The 27,322-nt window shown below is 38.6% G+C and overlaps 1 protein-coding gene across 1 annotated transcript in view; it reads left to right on the forward strand.

Moving 5' to 3' along the window:
- The window catches only part of LOC308688888 (glutathione hydrolase 1 proenzyme-like), a gene marked incomplete at both ends in the record, with an annotated part of 52,645 nt that overhangs the window by 18,020 nt on the left and 7,303 nt on the right, over positions 1 to 27,322 (forward strand). The window contains 8 exons of the mRNA XM_081362325.1: positions 12,700 to 12,873; positions 12,989 to 13,119; positions 19,690 to 19,779; positions 19,988 to 20,177; positions 20,598 to 20,764; positions 21,623 to 21,772; positions 23,322 to 23,452; positions 26,138 to 26,325. Coding sequence (XP_081218451.1) covers positions 12,700 to 12,873; positions 12,989 to 13,119; positions 19,690 to 19,779; positions 19,988 to 20,177; positions 20,598 to 20,764; positions 21,623 to 21,772; positions 23,322 to 23,452; positions 26,138 to 26,325 — 1,221 coding nt within the window. The remainder of the gene's footprint in view (positions 1 to 12,699; positions 12,874 to 12,988; positions 13,120 to 19,689; positions 19,780 to 19,987; positions 20,178 to 20,597; positions 20,765 to 21,622; positions 21,773 to 23,321; positions 23,453 to 26,137; positions 26,326 to 27,322) is intronic.

Below are 27,322 nucleotides of genomic sequence, written 5' to 3' on the forward strand. Positions count from 1 at the left end.
GGGCCCCGGACCCCATACTCCCGGAGCACCCTCCACAGGCCGCCGCGAGGGACACAGTTGAATGCCTTCTCCAAATCCACAAAGCACATGTGGATTGGTTGGGCAAACTCCCATGAGCCCTCCAGCACCCTGTAGAGGGTATAGAGCTGGTCCAGTGTTCCACGACCGGGACGAAAACCACACTGTTCCTCCTGAATCCGAGGTTCTACTATCGGCCGGATTCTCCTCTCCAGTACCCTGGCATAGACTTTCCCAGGGAGGCTGAGAAGTGTGATCCCCCTATAGTTGGAGCACGCCCTCCGATCCCCCTTCTTGAAAAGAGGGACCACCACCCCGGTCTGCCAGTCCAAAGGTACTGTCCCCGACCGCCATGCGATGCTGCAGAGGCGTGTCAGCCAAGACAGCCCCACAACATCCAGAGACTTGAGGTACTCAGGGCGGATCTCATCCACCCCCGGTGCCTTGCCACCGAGGAGTTTCTTGACTACCTCGGTGACTTCAGCTTGAGTGATGGACGAGTCCGCCTCCGAGCCCTCAGCCTCTGCTTCCTCAATGGAAGACGTGACGGCGGGATTGAGGAGATCCTCGAAGTATTCCTTCCACCGTCCGGTGATATCCCCAGTCGAGGTCAACAGCTGCCCACCTCCACTGTAAACAGCGTTGGTAGGGCACTGCTTCCCCCTCCTTAGGCGCCGGACGGTTTGCCAGAATCTCTTCGAGGCCGACCGATAGTCCTTCTCCATGGCCTCACCGAACTCCTCCCAGGCCCGAGTTTTTGCCTCCACAACCACCCGGGCTGCAGTCCGCTTGGCCCGTTGGTACCCATCAGCTGCCTCAGGAGTCCCACAAGCCAGCCAGGCCCGATAAGACTCCTTCTTCAGCTTGACGGCATCCCTTACTTCCGGTGTCCACCACCGGGTTCGGGGATTGCCGCCTCGACAGGCAGCGGAGACCTTACGGCCACAGCTCCGAGTGGCCGCGTTGACAATGGAGGTGGAGAACATGGTCCACTCGGACTCAATATCTCCAGACTCCCTCGGGATCTGGTCGAAGCTCTGCCGGAGGTGGGAGTTGAAGATCTCTCTGACAGGAGATTCGGCCAAACGTTCCCAACAGACCCTCACAGTACGTTTGGGTCTGCCGAGTCTGTCCAGCTTCCTCCCCCGCCATCGGATCCAACTCACCACCAGGTGGTGATCAGTTGACAGCTCCGCCCCTCTCTTCACCCGAGTGTCCAAGACATACGGCCGGAGGTCGGATGAAACGACCACAAAGTCGATCATCGACCTCCGGCCTAGGGTGTCCTGGTGCCATGTGCACTGATGGACACCCTTATGCTTGAACATGGTGTTCGTTATGGACAAGCTGTAACTAGCACAGAAGTCCAATAACAGAACACCACTCGAGTTCAGATCAGGGGGGCCGTTCCTCCCAATCACGCCCCTCCAGGTGTCACTGTCGCTGCCCACGTGGGCGTTGAAGTCCCCCAGTAGAACGACGGAGTCCCCAGTCGGAGCACTTTCCAGCACCCTTCCCAGAGACTCCAAGAAGGCCGGGTACTCTGCACTGCCGTTCGGCCCGTAAGCACAAACGACAGTGAGAGACCTATCCCCGACCCGAAGGCGTAGGGAAGCGACCCTCTCGTTCACCGGGGTGAACTCCAACACATGGCGGCTGAGCTGGGGGGCTATAAGCAAACCCACACCAGCCCGCCGCCTCTCACCATGGGCAACTCCAGAGTGGTGAAGAGTCCATCCTCTCTCGAGGAGTGTGGTTCCAGAGCCCAAGCCGTGCGTAGAGGTGATCCCAACTATCTCTAGTCGGAATCTCTGAACCTCACGCACAACCTCAGGCTCCTTCCCCGCCAGAGAGGTGACATTCCATGTCCCTAGAGCTATATAATATAAATATAATCTATTATTATGGAAATACCTGGCATGGATTGAAAAACACAGGTAACTCAAATATCATAGCAAACATGTTTATTGTCTTCAAAACGACTGTATCTCCATGTTACAGCCATAGTTACAGCGCGATCTCTTGTTAGCTGTGTGTGTGTTCGAGGCTTCCTGGATTGTCACATGATTATGGCACTTCTTCATGTTCTAATACTGTGCACAGGGCGGCGAGGGCGCCCTCAGGCTATTGGTATGAATTGAAAACACAGTATCAGAGTATGCAAACGCTCATAATGATTACATCGACGCATTTGGGTATAAACTCAATAAATATTATTCCTGTCTATAGAAATCTGATGTAAACCTATAAGAATATATCAATATTTCTCCAAATCTGCACATTTTTTAGCTAAAAGCCCGGAAGGACGTTGTTTTGTGTATCGCTGTCATGACGACGGCATGGGAGTTTTTTTATGAATGAAAGCGGCTGACGCGCATAATTTATATCAAAGGTATCGACTCATTTTTTCATTTCATAACTCCTGACACAAATTAGGAAATAACTGTCGCCATAAGTTTCTCAGAATACAATAGTGGTCAAATTCTGAAACTTGAGTCTTATATCTTTTTAATGATGTATAGTTTGTCAAGGTATAACATTAAATCTGATAGTAACTTTGAACTATATATAAATAAAACCGCTTCAGTGCGCCCGCGCTCTGGCAATCGTTAACAGGTTAACAGTGCTCAAAGTCGACACTCAGAGAGTTCACTAATATAGTCCCCTTGAATGTAAATAAGTGAGTGAATTGAGAAACTGATGAACACCCGATAAGCAGAATCACTGAAGGACAGAGAAACAAGAACAGAAAAAAGAGAAACACAAAAACTACAATTGACTTCCAGGAACACTGAGTGTGAAACCAGTTTAACATAATTTATTTCATACATGTACAAAAGTTCTTGTTGAGAATTAACAGAGATATAGTTAATAATAAAGTTTGTTGTCACCATGATGGAGATCAGTATTTGCTTTAGTTGGTCTCTTGTCCCTTGACTACTTACCATTCATCTCTCTCTGGCTGGTGTAACAGTGAGTTTATAAAACACATTTGTTATGGCAAGAAAGAGCCAAGAAGAAGATGATCTATGAACTCTCCTGGAAGAAGATGATCGATGAACTCTCCTGGGAGTTTATTTGGCTCCAGACTCAAGAGTGTTAAAGTTAATGAGATAATTAAGTGATGCATTGAGTGATGGTTGATCATTATTGAAGACACCTGACGTTAACAAGCAGAATCACTGAAGGAGAAAATCTCTTTTTAAAGTTACCGTTATGGAGATCAGTGTTTGCTTTAGTTGGGCTCTTGACCCTTAAACTAATAACTTTAGATTTTGTTTGGCTGTTGTATCTGGGTTATAACTCTCAGATGAACAAAGAGAAACGTTGATCAGGTGGTGTTGGTTATGTTTTGACATAATCATAATTTGACCTGAATCACAAAACTCATTTAGAGAGTTAAGTTTACCTTGATGATTATAGCAGCCTGTGATTCTAATATTATGCCATGTTAATCATTTTCAATGTAATCAGAAAGATTTCTTGAAAGTTGTTCTGATCAAAAGACTTTGAAAAAAAAAAATATTATTTGGACACACTGACACCAAGAATCAGCCTGTGATTCTCCACATTGGTGACAATAATAAAGCATGTTGCAGTGCATTCTGGGTGCCACCAATCAAAACTCATCCATGGCTCCCATCATGCATTGCGGTATGAATAAATTATGATCTGAATTGTCTTGTTTTCCTAATTGAATATTCTTTTTGTCACCATTGTTGAGATTCATACACTGAATCTTGATGTCTGTGTGTGCCTAAAAGAAAGATTCTCGTTTTCTTTATCAGAACTAGTGATGGGAAGTCCGGTTCTTTTCCGCGAACCGGTTCTTTCGGACAGTTCGTTTCAATGAACCGGTTCAAAAAACCGGTTCACCAGTTCGTAATGACGTCAATTCTATCATCCCGGCGGAGAAATATACAATTAAATAAAGGCATTTGTAATCATAACTTCAGTTGAATAATAGTACTCATCGTCATAATCATCTTGGATAGGTTTCTTACATTTACGTTTTGAAAATGAACCCTGTAGGCCTAAGGCGATGCGCAAACGCGGTTGTTTTACATGTCTTGAAGTGAATAAACTGGTCTTCATCATTTTTATTTTATTTGTAATTAAATAAACTTACATTTCGCCGAATTCGGCCCCTCATTCAAGTCCTTGGTTCACCCGTGCTCATGTATCAACACAGCACATAGACAGTATATAAACACAGCATCAGTTGGCCAAAAGAAAGTTCGGTTCAGAGACGGTGCGATCACGCATGCGCAGTCTCTCCAGCTCATCGGTTCTCCGTATCGAACGTGTCCGAAAGAAACAGTTCTCGGTTCTGTACTGGTGATCCGAGAACTGCTGCAACAACCAGTTCTTGACTCGAGAACCGTAGCATATGCCTGTGTGTGAGCTGAGAACTACTGAAACCTTACTAGGCTAATTCAGTCGACTAAACTAAAAACTCGATGCATGTCTCCAGTATGTTTAATTCGTTATGTTTTGATTGACACATTATAAACATTTACTTTGCACCCTTTAAAACCTTGGCAAGAGTTTATGTCAAAAATGTATATCAACTTACTTAGAAATTAAATGATCTGTTCCAGAAAATAATGTTTTAGTAGGCTATAATAATAAATGTTTAGTTTTACAATCCATTCATTGTGTTTCCAATCTTTAAAATAATACAGTGAAAAGGCAGTAGCCTATGTGATAAACATGTTTCTAACATGTTTTATTTTGTTACACTTATTGATGTTCGATAAAATACTTCAGAAACATGCATTTCGTCCCTCTGAAAGAATTGCACTCATGCTCAGCTCATCAGCTCATCGGTTCTCCATATCGAACGTGTCCGAAAGAAACAGTTCTCGGTTCTGTACTGGTGGTCCGAGAACCGCTGTACCTGTACGTTCGGTAGTGCGCGCATGCTCAGTATCAACTGCTCGTGCTCATCACTTCTCTCAGCACAACATGTCTCAGTTCAGTGAACTGTTGGATTTACTGGAGTAACATATATGCCTACTCCAGGATATTGCTTTATTTTGAGTCGAAGGGACTGCCAGGACTCAGGCATGTCCGAAAGTGAGTAACTTTAGTAACTTGTTGTGGATCAGTGCTGACGCAAGACGCGAACTGTTTCGAACGATTCAGTCCGATTTAGTGTACTGGTTCGACCAGTTCACTAAAAAGAACCGGTTCAAAAGAACGATTCGTTCACAAACCGGACATCACTAATCAGAACAACTTTTAAGAAATAATTTGAATTATATTGAAAAATCTGGATCTTAATCTGTAGAATCACTGTGATGTTGTAATGACCAATTTCCATTTAAGTCAGAGATTAGGCTCTAAATGAGTTCAGTGATTCAGATCAAATTATGAATATGTTAAAATATAACCAACACCACCTGATCAACTTTTCTTTTTGTTCATCTGGCTGCAATATCTCAGATCAACAGCCAAACAAAATCTAAAGATAATCATTTAAAGGTCAAGAGGCCAACTAAATCGAACACTGATCTCCATGATGGTGACTAAAATTGTGATTTTTCTCCTTCAGTGATTCTGCTTGTTAACATCAGGTGTCTTCAATAATGGTCAATCATCTTTTAAACAATCAATTAATTATCTCATTCACTTTAACACTCTTGAGTCTGGAGCCAAATAAACTCCCAGGAGAGTTCATTTAACACTGGAGTTTTTGCTGTGTGAGTTCATGGGTGGAATAAACATATGGCAGGACTTTTACTTTCTGACCCCTGGACTCTCCACCTCTGAAACAGGGTTGAAAACCTGTGTAAATATGTTCACCATGGTCCATTTGTGTACATAATAAAAAGACACCAGCAAAATCGCATCAAGGTAAGATATAACTGAACACACTGGAACCTTTGAATATATAGGCCTATTTAAGTTTTCTTTTCATATATCATTACATTATTTACGTAAGTTAAGACCCAATACTTGAACAATTTAAAGTGTAATCTGGCAATTCAGGACCCAGCCTCTGAATTGGGACGCAGCAAACCAGCCTAATTTAGCTCACCATGTCCTCCATTAAAATATAAAACATAAAAATGACAATAGCCAAGCTGGCTCCATAGCTGTTTACTCAATTATATCAAATGCCTTATCAGCTGTCCTCTCACACCTTTGCTTGGCGCCAGGAGCGGTGATCGGGAACACCTGGTTGCGCAACAAGGAAATCATACACTGAAAAAAATGTGGAGTGACATTTGCTTAAAAAAAGCTAGGCAACTTGTTCCACACAGAAAGTTACTCATTTTAAATGGTTAACTTTTAAGGAATTAATTTAATTAATTATTACTCAATTATAATTTGTTCAATTTAATTACTTTTACAATTAATTACTAATTGAAATAGCCCGAGTAAAGATTACAAGCACTTTCTGTGTGGAACAAGTTGCCTAGCTTTTTTTAAGCAAATGTCACTCCACATTTTTTTCAGTGTACGAAGGCTATGATATGTCCTTCAAAGGACGCATAGGCTGTATGCTTCGAGGTCTGCGGCCTTCGAAGTTGCAGCCTTCACATTGGGACACAGCTGTTATCTGAAACTCACCTCTCTCTCTCTCTCTCTCTCTCTCTCTCTCTCTCTCTCTCTCTCTCTGTGTGCGCTTCGGGTGCGTGCGGCTGTGGTCACAGATAACGCGCGAGTAGGGCTGGGTACCGAGTTCGATACTTTTTACCGATACTGCCTTGATACTATCGAGTATCGAAAAATGACTTGTTGTTCGGTACCAGATTTCGATACCTAAGGGGTTAACTCGTCAGCGTCAGTGAGCCAATAAGCACTAAAAAAAAGTTTACAAGGTTATGCCCAGAGACGTGGCTCGCGTGTGTAAGCATCCCTGCCCCCTAATAGGAGGTGCCGTCTAGGGCCTAAATCAAACTTAATTCACGCACACATGTATACACATATATAAATAGTCACACATATAATACGGCTGAATGCTCAAACAAATACAATGCACAACGACACACCTAAAGTCACTCACGCATATATACACGCAAACTCTACACACACGAGACGAGTTCCGCCGCGCACATCCTCAAATGAGACGCGAGTACACACACACACAAACTCTCTGCGCACATACTCAAATGAGATGTGAGCGCACACACACAAACTCACACACACCACACAATACCCTAAAGATGTGGAAAAGTCGATCAATGGTGTGGCTTCATTTCTCCAGGCTCGATGCCAACAGCGCGCGATGCAGTTTTTTTATTTGCGGTAAAATAGTTGCTGCAAAGACCAGTAGCCTACCACTACCACGTCCACGACAAATATGATAAAGCCCTTGACAGTGCACGGAGTAAGCATACCGGTTAGAGCAGAAAGTTGCTCCGTCTTCGACTGGTAAATGAAGAGATACCTTGTTGATCAGTCTGACAGTGTTTTGCAATAATGACCTACTGAATGTAGCCTACACTGCTGTTCAAAAATGTGTTGGTTTGTCAGAATTTTTTTTTCAGTAAGGATGCATTAAAGTGATCAAAAGTGACCTTAAAACATGTGTGATGTTACAAAAGATTTCTGTTTCAAATAAATGCTGTTCTTTTGAAAAAACATTTCATCAAAGAATCATGAGAAAAAATGTATCATAGTTTCCAAAATATTAAGCAGCAAACTGCATATTTTTGAAGGATCATGTGACATTGAAGTAATGCTTTTGAAAATTCAGCTTTGACATCACAGGAATAAATTACAATTTTAAATATATTCAAATAAAATAACAGATTTTAAATTGTAATACTATTTCACAATATTACAAGTTTTACTATATTTTTGATCAAACAAATTCAGCTTTGCTGAGCATGAGCTCTTATATAAAAAAATTGTTCCTTTGTGCTTTTTTTTGTTCCTTTGTGCACTGGCTAAGGAGCATCAAACTGAAAGAATAAAACCAAAGTTTTGCTGAGCTAATGTGTTATGTAATCTTGTTAAAATGGATTTCATAAAATTGCTATCGAAAAAGTATTGTTCAGGAACTCGTATTGAAATCAAGGTATCGGTATCAAAAAATGTTGAACGATACCCAGACCTACGCGCGAGTCCCGATTTTCGCCTGTTCTTCTGCGTTAAAGATTGTTTGAATGTGTAAATTAGCAAGACAAAACACGTCGAAATAGTAAACTTTCACTCTATGATGGTTAAATTTAGTAGTTAATCTGTGAATCACATGTGCCGAACCGTGGGGCAGCTGGTCCCTTCGGATCACACATCAACTGCGATATGTAGGCTAGCACGTATATAGATATTTCACCACCCCGAATGACATGGTAAAAATCTGACCGTGTCAAAAAAGGCGCAATGCTTTCTGCAATTGGTACGGTTAGGGTTGGGTACAGAAACCAGGCAGGCACCGATATGGAACCAGTAGCCTACCTATGGAACCAGACCGAATCAAAACGCAGATTTCGGTGCCACTCAAATGCCTCAGCTCGTCAGCTGTCGGTTGAAATATTTTCCATCTTCCGAAATGGACGAAAGCATCATCACTGCATGTGATCGCTAGTTAATTAGCGATCATTCACACCGCTGTGATTAGAACGCTCAGATCGCGTGATCATCAACTTCTAAATTCAAATCTGTGTTTGCGCGTTGGCTGGCGCTGAGCCAGACGGACAGACGCTCTCAACGTTGTGACATAAATCACAACTAGTGTTTTCAACCATAAAGTTTATTTTAAGTTTCAGACTTTTAAATACTTCTAAAATACTGCTCATCTTGTGCAGGACATGCAACAAGTCAGGAAATATATTATGATAATTTCTCTGTTATCTACAATAAGATAACTTAGTAAATCACATTTTCTCTCACTATAATACAAAACTTATAGGAGAGAAAACAAACATCAAATAATCAAGGCCAAAGAGCCCAACTAAAGCAAACACTGACCTCCACAATGGTGACCAAACCAAACTATTGCTTTCAAACAAACTCTTTTAAGAGGTTCAGTCCTGCACAGCAAAAACTCCAGTGTTAAATTAACACTCCTGGGAGTGTATATGAGTCCACACTCAAGAGTGTAAAGTGTTAAAATATGAGTTTTAAATTAACACTCAAGAGTGTTAAAGTTAATGAGATAATTAAGTGATTAATTGAGTGATGATTGAGCATTATTGAAGACACCTGATGTTAACAAGCAGAATTACTGAAGGAGAAAAACTCAAATTGTAAGCCACCATTATGGTGATCAGTGTTTGCTTTAGTTGGGCTCTTGACCCTTATGTGTTTACTTTAGATGTTATTTGGCTGCTGTATCTGAGTTATAACTGCCAGATGAACAAAGAAAAAAAGTGATCTGATGGTGTTGGTTATATTATGACAATCATCATTTGAATTTGATCACTGAACTCATTAAGATCTTTATTTCTTACTTAGATTTATGTTGTTGATTACAGCATAAATGTGATTCTGCATAAATATCCAGAATTTTAGATATAATACAAAGGATTTCTTAAAAGTTGTATTAAAAAAAAAAACTTTCTTTTAGGCACACACAGACATCAAGATTCGGTCTATGCATCTCAACAATGGTGACGAGCAGAATATTCAATTAGGAAAAGTAAATTACATAGACAATTCAGATCATAATTTATTCATACCACAATGCATGATGGGAGCCATTAATGAGTTGTGATTGGTGGCAGCCACTGCAACATGCTTTATTATTGTCACCATTGTTGAAATTCACAGGCTGATTATTGATGTCTGTGTTTCTAAATAAAATCATTTTGAAAGTATTTTGATCAGAACAATGTTTATTAAATATTTTGGATTATATGAAAAATACTGAAAATCATATGCTGTAGAATCACAGAGCTGCTGTAATTAAAAAGTTAAACCAAACTATCTCAATAAGTTTTGTTTTTCGGATCACAACATGATTATGTCAAAACATAACCAACACCATCAGATCCCATTGTCTCTTTGTTCATCTGACTGTTATAAATCAATAACAGCAGACAAGCAAAATTTAAAGTAAACATATAAGGGTCAAGAGCCCAACTAAAGCAAACACTGATCACCATAATGGTAACTTACAATTTGTGATTTTCTCCTTCAGTGATTCTGCTTGTTAACATCAGGTGTCTTCAATAATGCTTAATCATCACTAAATTAATCACTTAATTATCTCATTAACTTTAACACTCTTGAGTGTTAATTTAACACTCATATTTTAACACTTTACACTCTTGAGTGTGGACTCATATACACTCCCAGGAGTGTTAATTTAACACTGGAGTTTTTGCTGTGTGTGTCTGCTGGGAAACTTCCCGCTAAAACTTTAGAATGTTAGAGGATAATGTTCTATCAATGTTATCACTAAACATGTTTATAATGTTTTAGAGAGTGTTATCCTTCATTTTAGGAGAACACACTGGTAACAAAAATAAATTACTGCAAAATAATGTAATTCAACCACAATGCAATGTTGAGAAGTGCAGTAATGTATTTTGCTTGTTAGAACACAACTGACAAGGTAAGTGAAACCTTTTTTATAAGTCTGTCATCACATTACTTTTCAAACAGGATCAGACTGCACAAACCGGTTAGGGAGTGTAATCCGTAAGTACCTTTTATACAAATGCATAGCCTGTGGAGGAAGTCTACCAGTCCTCTTGTTATTTCTGCTCTGCATGGATTACAACACTTTGACTTAAAGATCACCTGGGATATAAAAGACACAAGTAAGATATATCAGCTTCTACATATATTATTGTTTGCTAGAATAACACACTTGTTCTTGTTTTTCTTCTTCTTGTAGTTTGTGTCCTTCTGATTCACACAAAGTATAATTAAAGACTCCTATTTGTTTGTGTAGATTTTTGATACATATTGCTAAAATATTTCCTAAATGTATGTAGATACCGCTGACACACACAAATATGTTCTTGTAACACATGCTATTGTTTTGGCAAACTTTTATTTAAGAAATGCATTGTTCTAGAATAACAGGTAGAATGTGGTGAGATTACATTTGTTTAACTTTTAAAAGCTCAAAACAGGGTTTAATTACAGGTTACACAAATATGAAGAACAATCTTGTTTGTCTGGTCAATCACTATCAAATTTTAAGTTTAAATTGATTTAAAACCCTTATTATTGTTTTTTTTTTCTACAGATTATATCAGTCCAGTCCACTTTTCTACATATATAAATCCATCTATACAAGAAGAGAAAATCAGTTTTAGGACATCATGAAAAACAGGTATTTTGTTTGCAAATTTAATTTGATTTAGTTTATTTAGATTTTTTTTTTCATGTGAACCCCCTACCAATATGTGAATCTCTTTCCATGTTTATGTTAATATGGATCAATTCCAACCCTGTTGAAATAAGCCTACATTAATGTTTGCTTTAATAGAGAAGTGAAATGAAAATCAACACTGAAAAAAATGAGAGTTGAATTTACTAAAAAAAAAATGTATGGTAAGTGGTTCCACACAATTGATTTTAGCTTCATTTAAACAAATGCATTAAGTTGAACTTACTAAATTTTAGTTAAACTTAATGCATTTGTTTAAATGTAGCTAAAATCAATTGTGTGGAACCACTTACCATAAAAAATTTTGTAAATTCTACTAATCATTTTTTTTAATAATGTAATAATGCATAATAATACATTTTTAGAGTAATAATGTGTAATGGCTGGAAGTCAGTTGTAGGTCTTGTGTTTCTCTATTTTCTGTTCGTGTGTTTCTCTTTCCTTCAGTGATTCTGCTTATTAACAGCAGGTGTTCATCACTAATGCTCAACAATCACTTACATATTCCCTTTATTATCTCACTGCAACACTGTCTCAATGTTACTTTTACTCTTTGTAGTGTGGATTTCCCTGTGGGGTTGAAAGGGTTAACAGTGTAAGATAAAAAGACACACCCACAAAATGTATTTTAACAGGTATATACTGTAAGTTATAAAACAGGTATATACTGTAACACTGTTGCCAGTAGTTTACTGTAAAATTCTTTTTTTGGGGTCACCATTGTGCAGAAGAGTAGAGCCTGTGCTTCAGTCCAGGAGAAGATCTTCAAACATTGATAGTTAGTGTGTAGTTGCTGGTCCAGTGGACATCTTTTTATGTTCAAAGTTTTTTAGTGGTCTCAAATGAAATAAGTTCACAGTAATACTTTGCTCACGTTAATGATGCATTATACATTTTAGTTAATACATTTAAATGACAGTTGTTCAATTTAAAACAGTCAGTTTCTGCAAGTGAAAGAGTTTTAACTCAAGTTTTAATTGCACTTTTACAGTAACATGCTGTATATTACAGTACAGAACTGTACAATTAACAGTAAACTACTGGCAACAGTGTTACCAGTCTTTTAGTGTAAAAAACCTGGTAAGGTCTAACAGTGTAGAGGTTCAGGATGTAGTGTATTCCATGATAATAATAATAATAATAATAATAATAATAATAATAATAATAATAATAATAATAATAATCTATTGTCATTGAATAATTTGCATGACATGATTTGGTCAGGTATGCCAGTTGATAATATCTCTTAAAGTAAGAGATAAGGTAATCTCAGCCTACAAAATATATAAAATGATACCACAAAACATTAGTTTTGTTTTGTGTGTGTGTGTAATGAATAAATATGACACTTCTCAAATTGTACTCTGGTGGTTTACTTTCAGATATTGGTTTGCCATCGTGATTGCAGTGGTTTTACTGGTGCTCATTCTGACACTCTCTCTGACACTCACTAAGAGACCCACTCCGACATCCACTGTTAATGCGACATCCACTGGTAATTGCTATGATAGAGCAGCAGTGGCAACGGATGCTGAGAATTGCTCTAAGATCGGGAGGTACAGAACGATTACAAAGAGACACATTTATTTTTCTGGGAGAAATTTTACAACCCTAGACTGCATTAATAATATGAAGTTCACTTGACTTTACACAGAGCTCTTTGTTTTGCAGGGACATGTTGGAGCGTAACGGTTCAGTAGTTGATGCTGCTATTGCTGCTCTGCTGTGTCTGAGTGTGGTTAATCCCCACAGCATGGGCATCGGAGGAGGAGTGGTTTTCACCATATACAATGCATCAACAGGTACAGATATGGGCTTTGAGAGACTTAAATCAGACTCCTACAACAATCTCCCACAACGGCTACATATCAAGGAACAAAAAAAAAACATACATCCTATGAGTGTTCATCTTTATAAAGCACATCTTGAGCTACTAAATGTTTTCTAATGTGCAGTATCTGAAGAGAGTCTGGGGCTGAGCTGAAAAACAGTGCCCTTAGTTAAACAAACTTAAAGGGTCATTTCACCCGTGGAGACATGAATGTGTATTGAAAGTGGGTCATTTATTTAGAAGAAATGTGAAATTATTTTTGAATTTGGAGCTTTCTAGACTGAGAAAAGCCAGAAAATGTATTTTTGGCTTATGTGGATGAAAGACAACAACTCCCAGAATGCACTTGCTTCGCTGCCCTACAAGGCCACTCCCAAGCCACGCCTACCGGTAAGACAGCGCATTTGAAAACAAAAACATCAAGGCAAGGCTAGGCTACGAGTGAGTCTCCGTGACGAGTTTGCCCAAAATGTCCGGGATTCGGCTTTTGCGTTCTACAGTCGCCATTCATCATGTTTACTGTGGCGAGCAGGACGAGGCTGAGGGGCGCGGGAGAACGGCGCGAGGCCGGTGGCGTGATTACTGACGACCGACACCTGTGAGGCACTGTTCTCGTATCTCGCACGGAGGAGCAGGTATTTTCTTAGCAATGGTAAAACACACATCAACCGATCACGCAACCGGCCTCGCGTCTTTCAACCGATCACGCCACCGGCCTCGCGTCTTTCTCCTGCGGCGCTAGCCTCGTCCTGCTCCCTGTATTACTGTGATTACTGATGAGCGCGCCTGTGAGATGCACCGGTCTCATGGGCTATCTCTCACGGAGGTGCGGGTATTTTCTTAGCAATGTTAAAACGCAAATCAACCGATCACTTGTTTAGCATTCATGTAAACATTACATTCAGATTCACCAATCGGGGTGAATTCAGTTAGATTGAAACAAAAGGTGAGCACGTAAAAAATGGATGGCGACCGCAGAAAGCAAAAGCTGAATCCCGGACATTTTGGACGATCTCGACGGCCGGACATGTCCGGGAAATAGAGTATGGTAACCCCTACTACTCAGCTTTCTTCGTCCCTGTTTTCTGCAGGTTTCTGCCGTTGAAATCAAACGCACTCGCACTGATCTGTGATAGGTCTGTTAGCGCATTAGGTCCAACCCCCTATGGGCGGGTTTGAAAGGGTGGATCTAGTGCTTGTAGTCTTAACAGAAATCCCCCCCTCTTACACTTCCTCCTACAATGACGCAAAATGACGATTTTTGCGTCATTGTAGGAGGAAGTGTAAAGAGGTAAATACAGATTTCTCTCGTCTCGGGGGAAAATGAAAAAATGTTGCATGACCATTCAATAGTATGACTGGGTTTCTAACAATGCAAAGCTTAATGCAAATAGGTGAAGTGTCCCTTTAAGGTGACGCAGATGTTATTTGCCATTCAGCAGATACAATGAATCATTAAAGATGTGGCTTCCTGCAACATACAGTACTGTGTATGACTGCCCTTTTTAAGCTGCACCCCAGCTTGCTATTAAAGATCTCAAGTTAGATCCTTTAATTCTTCAGTGTCTTATCTGGCCGAATCACTGCAACCTCTTGACCACTGAGCAGAGGTGGGTAATCCAGGGCCAATGAGTAAAAGTCCTGCCATATGTTTATTCCACTCATAAACTCAGTTATCTGATTTCACTAATTAGTTCTCTCTCCTGCTGAATTAGCAAATCCAGGTGATTGGAACAAAATACTGAGGAGGACTTTTACTTTCTGAACCTGGACTTTCCACTTCTGCATAGCAATGCCACATGTCAGCCAAGAGTAAAGAAAATTGTAATTTCAGCCACAGCCTCAGATGAAATCAACTGAAGAGAAAAGAAGACATTAAATCTGTGAAGATCTCAGCAGAGGAGGATTAAACAACTCCACAAACAGCATTACCAGCTTCACTTATTACTAACCAGACTGACTTTATTTCTGTCAGACGTCTACAGAAGTTTTATTGAGAATTAACAGAGGTTTAACTCTAATGTGTTTCATTTAAAGTCACCATTACAGTGAATAGTGTTTCCATTAGTTGGGCTCTTAACTCTTATTATACCTTTTGACTTCTTTGGCTGCTGTGACAGTGTGTGTGTCAAACACATTTGCAGGTGCAAAGAAAGCTAAAGTGAAATGAGCAAGGGCGCCGTAAAGGGGAGGAAGGTTAGGACGATTCTAAGGGCCCAGGCTGATTTAGGGCCCAGAAGAGCAGATCCCCTTTTTTTTTTCTTATTTCTTTTCTCTTTTTTATACATACATTAAATGTGCTAGGGCCCCTCATGCACTAAATGTGTATTTTGTCCGTTTTGACCATAGATTTAATATTTAAAAAACAAATAATGTATTTACTGTTTCAGTCACACCCCTCCCCCTTACAATGGTTCATTCCACCTGCGCTGTCCGAGCTACGATCGCTAGTGTAACGTCTCTTGCTTATTGCACTTGCTATGATGCAGCGCAGACAGTGACACACGCAGGCATGTCACATTAAAAAATAAGGGCATCAAAAAAGGAAAGGAAAGAGAAGACAGAGAACGCCGAAGTCGACAGTAGCCTATGTCACACAGTTTTTCAAAAAGAAAGGTATCTTGCCCTATTCCTGTATTCCAAAACTTTCAGAGTTACTTTTGTTGCTACATGACCTGCTTTTATCTAGCTAGCTTAGTAAAATAATTACTGAATTATGATTTACATCCAACTAGGGCTGGGCGATTTAAATCGCGATATTGTTATGCGCATCTCATCAGTAAAGCCGGTTCCTTGATTAGTAGTAAATCACCATCACCTGCTTTCAGATGGAGCGGCATTTACTACAAAGAGCCGTAGTTAACTGACAAGCTGAGCCATATCGCATCAATATCGCGGACGTATCGCCAGCGATATTTAATGCGATATGGCTCAGCTTGTCAGTTAACTACGGCTCTTTGTACACAGCGAAACATCCAGTGTTAAATTAACACTCCTGGGAGTGTAAGAGTCCACACTCAAGAGTGTTTAAGTTAATGAGATAACTAAGTGATTAATTTAGTGATGATTGAGCATTATTGAAGACACCTGATGTTAACAAGTAGAATCGCTGAAGGAGAAAATCGCAAATTGTAAGTTACCATTATTGTGATGGGTGTTTGCTTTAGTTGGGCTCTAGACCATTATATGATTACTTTAGATTTCGTTTGGCTGTTGTACCTGAGTTATAACTGCCAGTTGAACAAAGAATAAAAAGTGATCTGATGGTGTTGGTTATATTATGACAATCATCATTTGAACTTGATCACTGAACTCATTAAAATCCTTCTTTCTGAGTTCGATTTATGTTGTTGGTTACAGCATAACTGTGAATCTGAATAAATGGCCAGAATTTTTGATGTAATTTAAAGGATTTCTTAAAAGATGTAAAAAAAAAAAAATCATTCTTTTAGGCACACACAGATGTCAAGATTCAGTCTATGCATCTCAACAATGGTGAGGAGCAGAATATTCAATGAGGAAAAGTAAATTACATAGACAATTCAGATCATAATTTATTCATACCGCAATGCATGATGGGAGCCATTAATGAGTTGTGATTGGTGGCAGCCACTGCAACATGCTTTATTATTGTCACCATTGTTGAGATTCACAGGCTGATTATTGATGTCTGTGTTTTAAATTAATATGTCTGAATGTCTTTTTGATTAGAACAATGTTCATTAAATATGAATTATAAGTACTGATAATCATAGGCTGAAGAATCACTAAACTGCTGCTAACAAGTTAAACCAAACTATCTCAATAAGTTTCCTTTTTCAGATCACAGCATGATTATGTCAAAACATAACCAACACTATAACATAACATTTTACTTTGTTCATGTAACTGTTATAAATCAATAACAGCAGACAAACAACAGTAAATATTAAAGTAAACATATAATGGTCTAGAGCCCAACTAAAGCAAACACCCATCACCTTAATGGTAACTTACAATTTGTGATTTTCTTCTTCAGTGATTCTGCTTGTTAACATCAGGTGTCTTCAATAATGCTCAATCATCACTAAATTAATCACTTAATTATTTCCTCAGCCCTAAATGCCGCTCCATCTGAAAGCAGGTGAAGGCGATTTACTACTAATCAAGGAACCGGCTTTACTGACGAGATGCGCATAACAATATCGCGATTTAAATCGCCCAGCCCTACATCCAACAATAATAACATATCTGGGTTATCATGTCTCTACACCATAGACTGTAGAAAATAGCTACACAGATTCAGCGGCTGCTGCACACCCACGTCCTCCTTCTCCCCCCGTGCGAAATTCGCGTCCGATATTTTAGCACGTTAAAAAATAAATACAACCTCACGTTATGTCAATCACACTTGCACACTGCCTCCGAAACTTTCGTCCGTCAAAAAAAAAAAAAAAATCGGATCGGGTTCGATTTTCTGCGTTTTTCGCATCCGTAACAAGGGTTTTGGTGTTTTGACAGTTGAAAGAGCCACAGAATGACGGATACGAAAAAACGCACGCGAAAATTTTGGATTCAGTGTGCAAGGACCTTCAGCCGAACAAGGTGAGCCTGAGCGCGAAACTTCACTAAGATTGAAGCCTCTCAACACGTCTTATCTACTGTGTTCGCCACATGATGATAACTTTACAAAACAAAAAGTAATCTATACGCTTCAAAAATCACAAAATTAGTTTGCCGCGTGTGTTCTGTGAAGTGACAGTGCTGCTGCTACGATCGATTATGTCAAACTTGACGTTCTTAATATGAATAAAATGCCCCAGAAAAAAAAAAAAAAAAAAAAAACGAATAAAACATGTGTCTGTAGTAACCATTGGCTTAAGGAGTTTACAAAATAGATATTTTAATATTTTATATTATGAAAACTAAATAGGCCAATAGAAATAATATGGTTATTACGTGTGTGTTTGACTTATAAGTCAAATTTGTATAAAAAAAAAAAAATTCTTGTTTTTGTAGGCTTTGTACTCATCTTTAGATATTTTAACTACGCAATGTGCTAAGTATCTTTTTTAAAGTATACAGGGCATGTTTATTGGGTTAAATTTTATCTGTAAAAAATGTAGGGGGCCCAGAATTTCTGGCGGCACCCCTGGAAATGAGATCAGGTGATGATGGTTACCTGTTGATTGATTTATAATCATCATGAAATAGACTGATTCACTGATGTCTTTTGAATCTAACAATTATGTTGTTCCATTAATATTTTCACATCACAAACCCTGTGTTACTGTAGCATGAGATCCAGAAATATAACAATCGGTTTAAATCTTTTAACAAACATGAAATTTAAAAATTAGCTTTTGCTGACACAGATATCAACAATCAGCGTATGAATCTCAACAATGGTGACAATCACAAATATCCAGACAAACAGATTAATTCAGAACATCACTGAAAAGCTACTAATTCACAACAAAACCAACAGCAAAAAAAATAAAAGCAAATATTTAGAATCAAACAAAATTATAGGTCAATTCAGCTGCATAATTTATTCATGTTGCAATGCATGCTGGGAGTTTTGTACTATGCTGGTACCCAGCATGCATTGCAGCAAAGTACTTTTGATTGTCACCATTGTTGAGATTCATACGCTGATTGTTGATGTCTGTGTGTGTCATATTAAACTGACTTTGTTGTGCTCATGTCTGTTAAAGTCTTCTAACTTACTGTTATAATATTGCTGGATCTCATGCTGCAGTAACACAGGGTTTGTGTTGTGAAAAAATATTAATATGATAACATAATAGTTAGATTCAAAAGACATCAGTGAATCAGTCTATTTCATGATGATTATAAACCATCAACAGGTAACCATCATCACCTGATCTCATTTCACTTTAGCTTTCTTTGCAGCTGCAAATGTGTTTAACACACACACTGTCACAGCGGCCAAAGAAGACAATAGATATAATAAGAGTTAAGAGCCCAACTAATGGAAACACTATTCACTGTTATGGTGATTTCAAATGAAACACATTAGAGTTAAACCTCTGTTAATTCTCAATAAAACTTCTGTAGACGTCTGACAGAAATAAAGTCAGTCTGGTTAGTAATAAGTGAAGCTGGTAATGCTGTTTGTGGAGTTGTTTAATCCTCCTCTGCTGAGATCTTCACAGATTTAATGTCTTCTTTTCTCTTCATCTGATTTCATCTGAGGCTGTGGCTGAAATTACTCCATATTTAATATACACAGATTATTTTGGCTACGATAAGGTCCAGTTCTGGTTTATTTCTTTACTCTTGGCTGACATGTGGCATTGCTATGCAGAGGAGTAAAGTCCAGGTTCAGAAAGTAAAAGTCCTCCTCAGTATTTTGTTCCAATCACCTGGATTTGCTAATTCAGCAGGAGAGAGAACTAATTAGTGAAATCAGCTGACTGAGTTTATGGGTGGAATAAACATATGGCAGGACTTTTACTCTTTGGCCCTGGATTACCCACCTCTGCCACTGGGCCCCATCTTTGTGTTAAAATTCAAAGTTTCATGCTTTTACCTTCAGGAAAGGTGGAGACAATTAATGCTAAAGAAATCGCTCCAATGAATGCTTCACAGAACATGTTTGACAATGACACTGGGAAAGAAAAAACAGGTAAACCACCATAAATCTACATATCTCCAAATTCATCCTCCGTTATGGTTTTAAAGCAGATTTAGTATAAGCACATTCATCCACACATTAAAACATGAAAACAGCTAAGGTATGTCTCTGTTTTTTTTTTTTTTTTTGTGTGGCCATTGAATGACTTGACTGTCTGTCTGTTTGAATGAATGTTTGTTTTATATGAATCTCATGCCAGGGTTGTATATCGCTGTGCCAGGAGAACTACGTGGTTATTGGGAGGCACACCAAAGACACGGGAGGCTGCCATGGAAGGAGCTGTTTGAGCCCAGTATAAATCTGACAAAGGAGGGTTTTCACATTGGCAAGGCTTTGGCTGTTGCCATCAAGGAGACTTGTGAGACAGTTCTGAATAATACAGCATTGTGGTAAGAATAAGTCAACTGTGAACAACCGTAAAAACTTTCTCGATGGCAAATATCCTACTGTCAGGAGAATGCTCTGTTTCATTGTGTTTGTTCTTCACTTGACATCATTTCTCAGTTTCATTCAGTTCACCTGTTGTTCATTCAACTCATTAGTTCCCTCGTTTAGTTCTGGTATAAGTACTCCCTTTTTTGTTTATTTCTTTGTTCTTTCTCGTCAGCATTGAGTGGTTGTTTTTCTGTGTTTTTCTGTGTTCCTGGTATTATCATTCATTGTGCTCTTCCTTGCAACAGCCATTCAGTGACACTACAAAGCAGATCTGACACTATTATGATATTATATATCTCTACAGCATGTTCCCTAAAGCATTAGCCTTTTTAATGTATGGAATGATCTTCTGTTCTTCTTGTTCTTCTTTCCAGGGAAGTGTTTTGCATTAAATCAGATAATAAAACACTCTTGAAGGAAAATGACACTCTAAGACTTCCCAAACTAGCTGACACCTATGAGAAGATTGCAAATGGATCAGCAGATGTCTTTTATAATGGGTCATTAACTCAGACTATAGTGGATGATATCAAGGCTGCAGGTTATTTCATGCTTAAATTTGACTTTATTCATCTAAAGTCGAGTTCACACTACACGATTTTAGGCACGATTTTCACTCGCCAACCGGTTTTGCGAGATCCCCGACAAATGCCCGAAATCATAGGCAAATCAGTGCTCGTTCACGGAGTGACAATCACTAAAAAATTTCACGCAGTGTGAGTTATCAAAGACGCAAGATATTTGACATGCTAAATATCTGGACCTGTCGGCGATTCAAAATCCTTCTGTGTGAATTTGTTCTGACTGAAAACTACATCGGCGATGACGGCCAATGAGAGCAAGATACAGGACAGCGGGAAGTTCGGAGTTATAGACCAGAATATCAGTATTTTAATAGATATATTTACAAATATATAAATCAGAAACAAAGCAGAACCATTTGCTTGAACATCAGCACATTGCAAAATTATTTATTTTCCCCAACTCTCTTTGCTGAAAAACAATCCTTGCTCCCCTCGTCTCCCCAACCATTCCCTCCTGCATAATCTGTTTTTTTTTTTACTTCCTCCTTTTCGCTGCAAATCAGCACACAGACAATTTGGATCACAAACTTCTTGCAGGCTATCATTTTTAATAACAATTTCAGTGTTGCGCGAGAACTCCTGTCTCACGCACGCGTGATCTTGCGTTATTTCCTGATCACTTCTCACGTGTGTTTGGTTGTGAAACGTAGTTTGCGGACCAGAAGCAGAAGTTGTCTGCGATTCTTTCTTATGTAAAGTCATGCAGTGTGAAACCTCCTGTTGCCGATCCATCGTGCAGTGTGAACACAGCAGTGACTGAATGTTCCCCAGATAATCCTGCAGTGTGAAAACAACTGTGATCTTTCATTACACAGGAGGCATTATAACACATAAGGACCTACTGGATTATAAGCCAGTGGTGACTGAGTATGCATTAAACTTTACTGTGGGGAAATACACATTTCTTGCTCCTGATGCTCCATTCGGTGGACCTGTACTCGCTCTGATACTCAACATTCTCAAAGGTCAGTGTGTGTGTGTCTTATGACAAAGTTCACACAGAACCAGAATAAGGTTGTCAGTCCTATATTTCAGTCCTTAATAAGGTTAGTCACACATAATTCAGTTTTGTGTTTTGTGTTCTGTGCGTGACTCAAATGCTCCATTCTCCACGCAGATATAAAAGTTGCTGCCGGTTAATGAACAGATGAACTCGCAGCGCGATTGGATTGTTTTTGTGTCAAACGTGATACGACTTTTCAGTTTTATGGTCACCATCCTTGTTATTACTTTGTTCACCCAGTCAACAACTTGATCTCACAGTGATCTCTCCATATGATCACAATGTGAGTTCACAGTTATCTAAAAGTGTAACCGCACAGCGCACTCACTGTATGCTCATATATATTATAGAAATGTAATTGGACATGGACTCCAACATCACTCAGACGTCAAACTCTGGTTGAAAATGAAAACTGGGTTGACGTCTAAACATGATGTCAGACTCCAACGTCATTAAACAACTCCACAAACAGCATTACCAGCTTTACTTAGGCTATTACTAACCAGACTTTATTTCTGTCATATGTGTGGAAACCAAAATGTGACGTCTAAACGATGTTGGAGTCCATGTCCAATAACATTTCTAGCTGGGGTGACTCACATTGTGGCCATAATATGAGCACACAGTGAGAGCGCTGTGAGGTTACACTTTTAACTCACTGTGAACTCACATTGTGGTCATATGGAGAGATCACTGTGAGATCAATGTGTTGACTGTGAGTTTTTTTCAACTGCTTTCACACATTTTCAAAACCTTGCCTCTTTTTTTTTCAAAACTTTACACACAAATCCAAGAATTGCACACAAAATGGAAAATGCATCACATCTCTTGCTAAATGATGCACTGCATTCAGAATATCACAAACATCTCAAAAGCAAACATTTGTTTTGCAAACACCTTTGCCATAATATTACATATTTGGATATATCATATGCACTCGGTTATTCAAAACCTAAAGTTCTTCTTTCGTGAGCTCATATGTACATTTCTGTACAAGACTGAAAGTAATCAGCAGAGATGTTGAAAAATTTGCGGTTAACACAAAAGCAAGATTGAAACCAAACTATTTTCTTTTTTACTGTAAGCATTTGTGGTTGTGAATACAGTATTACACAGTCCGATAGACCTATAACTCAACCTTTGACCTTTTATAGGCCTATTCTAAAGCCATGATTGGTTGGTGTTCAGTAAAGCGATGAGTGATTGCACATGTGTGAGTGTGTGTGTGAGGAGTGTGTGTGAGGCTTTGATGAATTACTGTGGCATTTTGATAGGTTGTGTTTAAAAAGCAAAACAAGAGACTTCTTGTTAGATTTTTGTGTTACATATAAAGAATTGTGTGTTGTGGTTTGCAAAAAGTGTTTTATGAAATTGAAAAGTGAGTCGAAGGCCGAGAATTAGTGTATGGTTTTGCAGATTTGATGTGTGGTTCTGGTGTTTGAGGTTTCAGAAATTGTGTGACAAATAAGGATTTTGATTGTAAGCAGTTGAAAAAAACCCTGTAATTGCAGGTTACAACATCTCAAGCAGCAGTGTGTCCACAAGAGAAAACAAGACTTTGATGTATCATCGTATGATAGAGGCCTTCCGCTTCGCTGATGTCCAAAAGAGAAAACTGGGACATTATGAAAACATCACTGAGGTGAGTTCAACTTTATGGATTCTTATGGTTTTAAAGAGATCATTCAACAAAAAAGAACAATTCTGGGACCCCAATGAGACAAGATGGGGAAACTTTTCCCTCCATACTATAGCAGTTCAGTGTGACCCTTTCAAGCTCCAAACACATCAAATATGTACCACAGATGTTGGATCAAAAGCCTTGTGACGTAATAGCATTCTGATGTATAGCACGACCGCTGCTCAAATCCAGACTCAAGGTCCTTGCCGATCCTGTTCCACTCATTCTGCCCAATTGTTTCCTGTCTCATCTCCACTGTCCTGTTTAATAAAGGAATAAAAGACCAAAAATGTACTTGAAAAATGTACCAAATAAATGCTCCATATGACTTGTCCACTTTTTTTTCCAAATGTCGAATCCATCCCAGTCAACACTATGATCTCACAGTGATGTCACCATGTGGTCACAACGTCTGCAATCTGAGTTCACAGTGTTCTAAAAGTGTAACCGCACAGCGCTCTCACTGTGTGCTCAAACTATGACCACAATATGAGCTCATCCCAGCTAGAAATGTTATTGTTGTATGAATGTTTTGAGAGCATTATGTTATGTTCTTGTAATATTTTCTGTAGTTAATTTTATTTTTGTAACCAGAATGTTCTCCTAAAAGGTAGGATAACACTCTCTATAAACATTTCAAACATGTTTAGTGATGACATTGATAGAACATTATCCCCCCCTAACATTCTTAGACAGTTATAGCGGGAAGTTTCGATGTTTAGAAATTATGTTTAAGAGGTTTACATGTTGAAGTTTGTTTGAAGAGTTTGGTCACCATTGTAGAGGTCAGTGTTTGCTGTAGTTGGGCTCTTTGGTCTTAGGGCTGGGCGCTTTAAATCGCGATATTGTCATGCGCATATCGTCAGTAAAGCCGGTTCCTTGATTAGTAGTAAATCACCATCACCTGCTTTCAGATGGAGTGGCATTTACTACAAAGAGCCGTAGTTAACTGACAAGCTGAGCCATATCGCATTAATATCACAGACGTATCGCCAGCGATAATTAATGCGATATGGCTCAGCTTGTCAGTTAACTACGGCTCTTTGTACACAGCAAAAACTCCAGTGTTAAATTAAGCCACACTCAAGAGTGTTGAAGTTAATGAGATAATTAAGTGATTAATTTTGTGATGATTGAACATTATTGAAGTCACCTGATGTTAACAAGCAGAATCACTGAAGGAGAAAATCTCAAATTGTAAGTTACCGTTATGACGATCAATGGTTGCTTTAGTTGGGCTCTAGGCCCATATATTATTAACTTTAGATTTTGTTTGGCTGTTGTTTCTGAATTATAATCACCAGTTGAACAAAGAATAAAGTGATCTGATGATGTTGATTGTGTTATGACAATCATCATTTGAACTTGATCACTGAACTCATTAAAATCCTTCTTTCTGACTTTGATTTATGTTGTTGGTTAGTGAATCTGCATAAATGCCCAGAATTTTTTTATATAATATAAAGGATTTCTTAAAAGTTGTTCAAAAAAAAAAAAAAAAAAAATCATTCTTTTAGGCACACACAGATGTCAAGATTCAGTCTATGCATCTCAACAATGGTGAGGAGCAGAATATTCAATTAGGAAAAGTAAATTACATAGACAATTCAGATCATAATTTATTCATACTGCAATGCATGATGGGAGCCATTAATGAGTTGTGATTGGTGGCAGCCACTGCAACATGCTTTATTATTGTCACCATTGTTGAGATTCACAGGCTGATTATTGATATCTGTGTTTTAAATGAATTTATCTGAATGTTTATTGATCAGAAAAAATGTTTATTAAATATTTTGAATTATAAGTAAAGTACTGATAATCATAGGCTGAAGAATCACTAAACTGCTGCTAACAAGTTAAACCAAACTATCTCAATAAGTTTCCTTTTTCAGATCACAGCATGATTATGTCAAAACATAACCAACACTATAACATAACATTTTACTTTGTTCATGTAACTGTTATAAATCAATAACAGCAGACAAACAACAGTAAATATTAAAGTAAACATATAATGGTCTAGAGCCCAACTAAAGCAAACACCCATCACCTTAATGGTAACTTACAATTTGTGATTTTCTTCTTCAGTGATTCTGCTTGTTAACATCAGGTGTCTTCAATAATGCTCCATCATCACTAAATTAATCACTTAATTATCTCCTCAGCCCTAAATGCCGCTTCATCTGAAAGCAGGTGATGGTGATTTACTACTAATCAAGGAACCGGCTTTACTGACGAGATGCGCATAACAATATCGCGATTTAAATCGCCCAGCCCTAGTGTCCATAATATGAGCACACAGTGAGTGCACAGTGCGGTTACACTTTTAGCTCACTGTGAACTCACATTGTGGTCATATGGAGAGATCACTGTGAGATAAACGTGTTGGGTGGGATACAATAGATGTGTGTGAGAAGCAGATTGAAAATCACGTGTTTATTCACTGATAACGTTCATATGAACCAAATGTTATGTAAGCAGTGACATGACACACACAAGATCTGAAAACACCTGCAGTTAGTGACATCAAACTGATGCGACTGATATATCGTGATCGATCATGTTGTGATTATAGAAGACGTCATTTTATTAAAGTTTTTCCCTGTTTCTATATTTATGTGTTTAGTCCATTTTGTTTCACAGTTGGTCAAAAATATGACCTCAGAAAGCTTTGCGGACCGCATCAGGAGTAAGATTAAAGATGACATCAAACAAACCAGCTATGGTGATGAGGACATTGATACAGTGCCTGATGACCATGGCACATCTCACCTGTCTATTATCGCAGAAGATGGGAGTGCAGTGGCAGTCACCAGCAGTATCAATAACGAGTAAGAGAAATATAAAGAGACTAAGAGATCAAGGTTTCTTAATCTTGGTCTTGATCTAACACACACACACACACACACACACACACACAGACCCACAGCAAAAACTCCAGTGTTAAATTTACTCTCCTTGGATTTTAGAGAGAAAAGGTGATCTGATATTGGTTGTGTTTTTGTTGGTCACTGAACTCATTTAGAGTCTAATTCTTATGTTTAAAGGTGATGATACACAGGGCAACTTTTTGAGCAATGTTGCTGGGCAATCTTGCTGAGCGATTGTTGCTTGAGCACATTCCCATTAAAATTGGGCAATACATTTCTATCTAGATCATTTAGATCAGTCGTGGGCCCTGTGTCTCATCTGGTTGCCCGTTGACGGCAACATTGCCCAGCAACATTGTTCAAAAAGTTGCCCTGTGTATCATCAACTTAAGAAATCCTTTGCATTCTTTTGCAAAAGCTGGATCTTATGCTGTAGAATCACAGCAATCAACGCTGTAATCAACAATATAACTCTCACGCTGAAATTAGGCTCTATGTGTGCTCGATGATTCAGGTCAAATGATAATTATATAAAAACACAAACAACACCATTAGATCACCTTTTTGCCTTATTCATCTGGCAGTTACATCTAAGTTACAGCAGCCAAACAACATCTACTGCTACACTGTAAAACCTGATGAGTTAGTTCAACTCAAACCGTTTGAGGAAACCGATTGCCTTAAATCATTTAAGTTTATTAACTCAAACAATTTAAGCATAAAAAAAATATTTGATTTGTGTCCAAGTAACTCAATAACTTGTTGTTAAGATAACTTGGATAAATAAAGTTATTAGTACTTAGTCCATTCAATTAACATAACTCAAATCTATGAAGTACACTGTAAACCCGAATAAGTTGACAATTGCCTCAAATTTGTTTAAGTTCTGAAACTCACAGTACATTAATTCATACATTAAATTTATAACTTTCATTTAATCTCAATGTGAACACTTTTA

This window comes from Scardinius erythrophthalmus (genome assembly GCF_964197995.2).
Source record: "Scardinius erythrophthalmus genome assembly, chromosome: 3".
NCBI classification, from domain to species: domain Eukaryota; kingdom Metazoa; phylum Chordata; class Actinopteri; order Cypriniformes; family Leuciscidae; genus Scardinius; species Scardinius erythrophthalmus.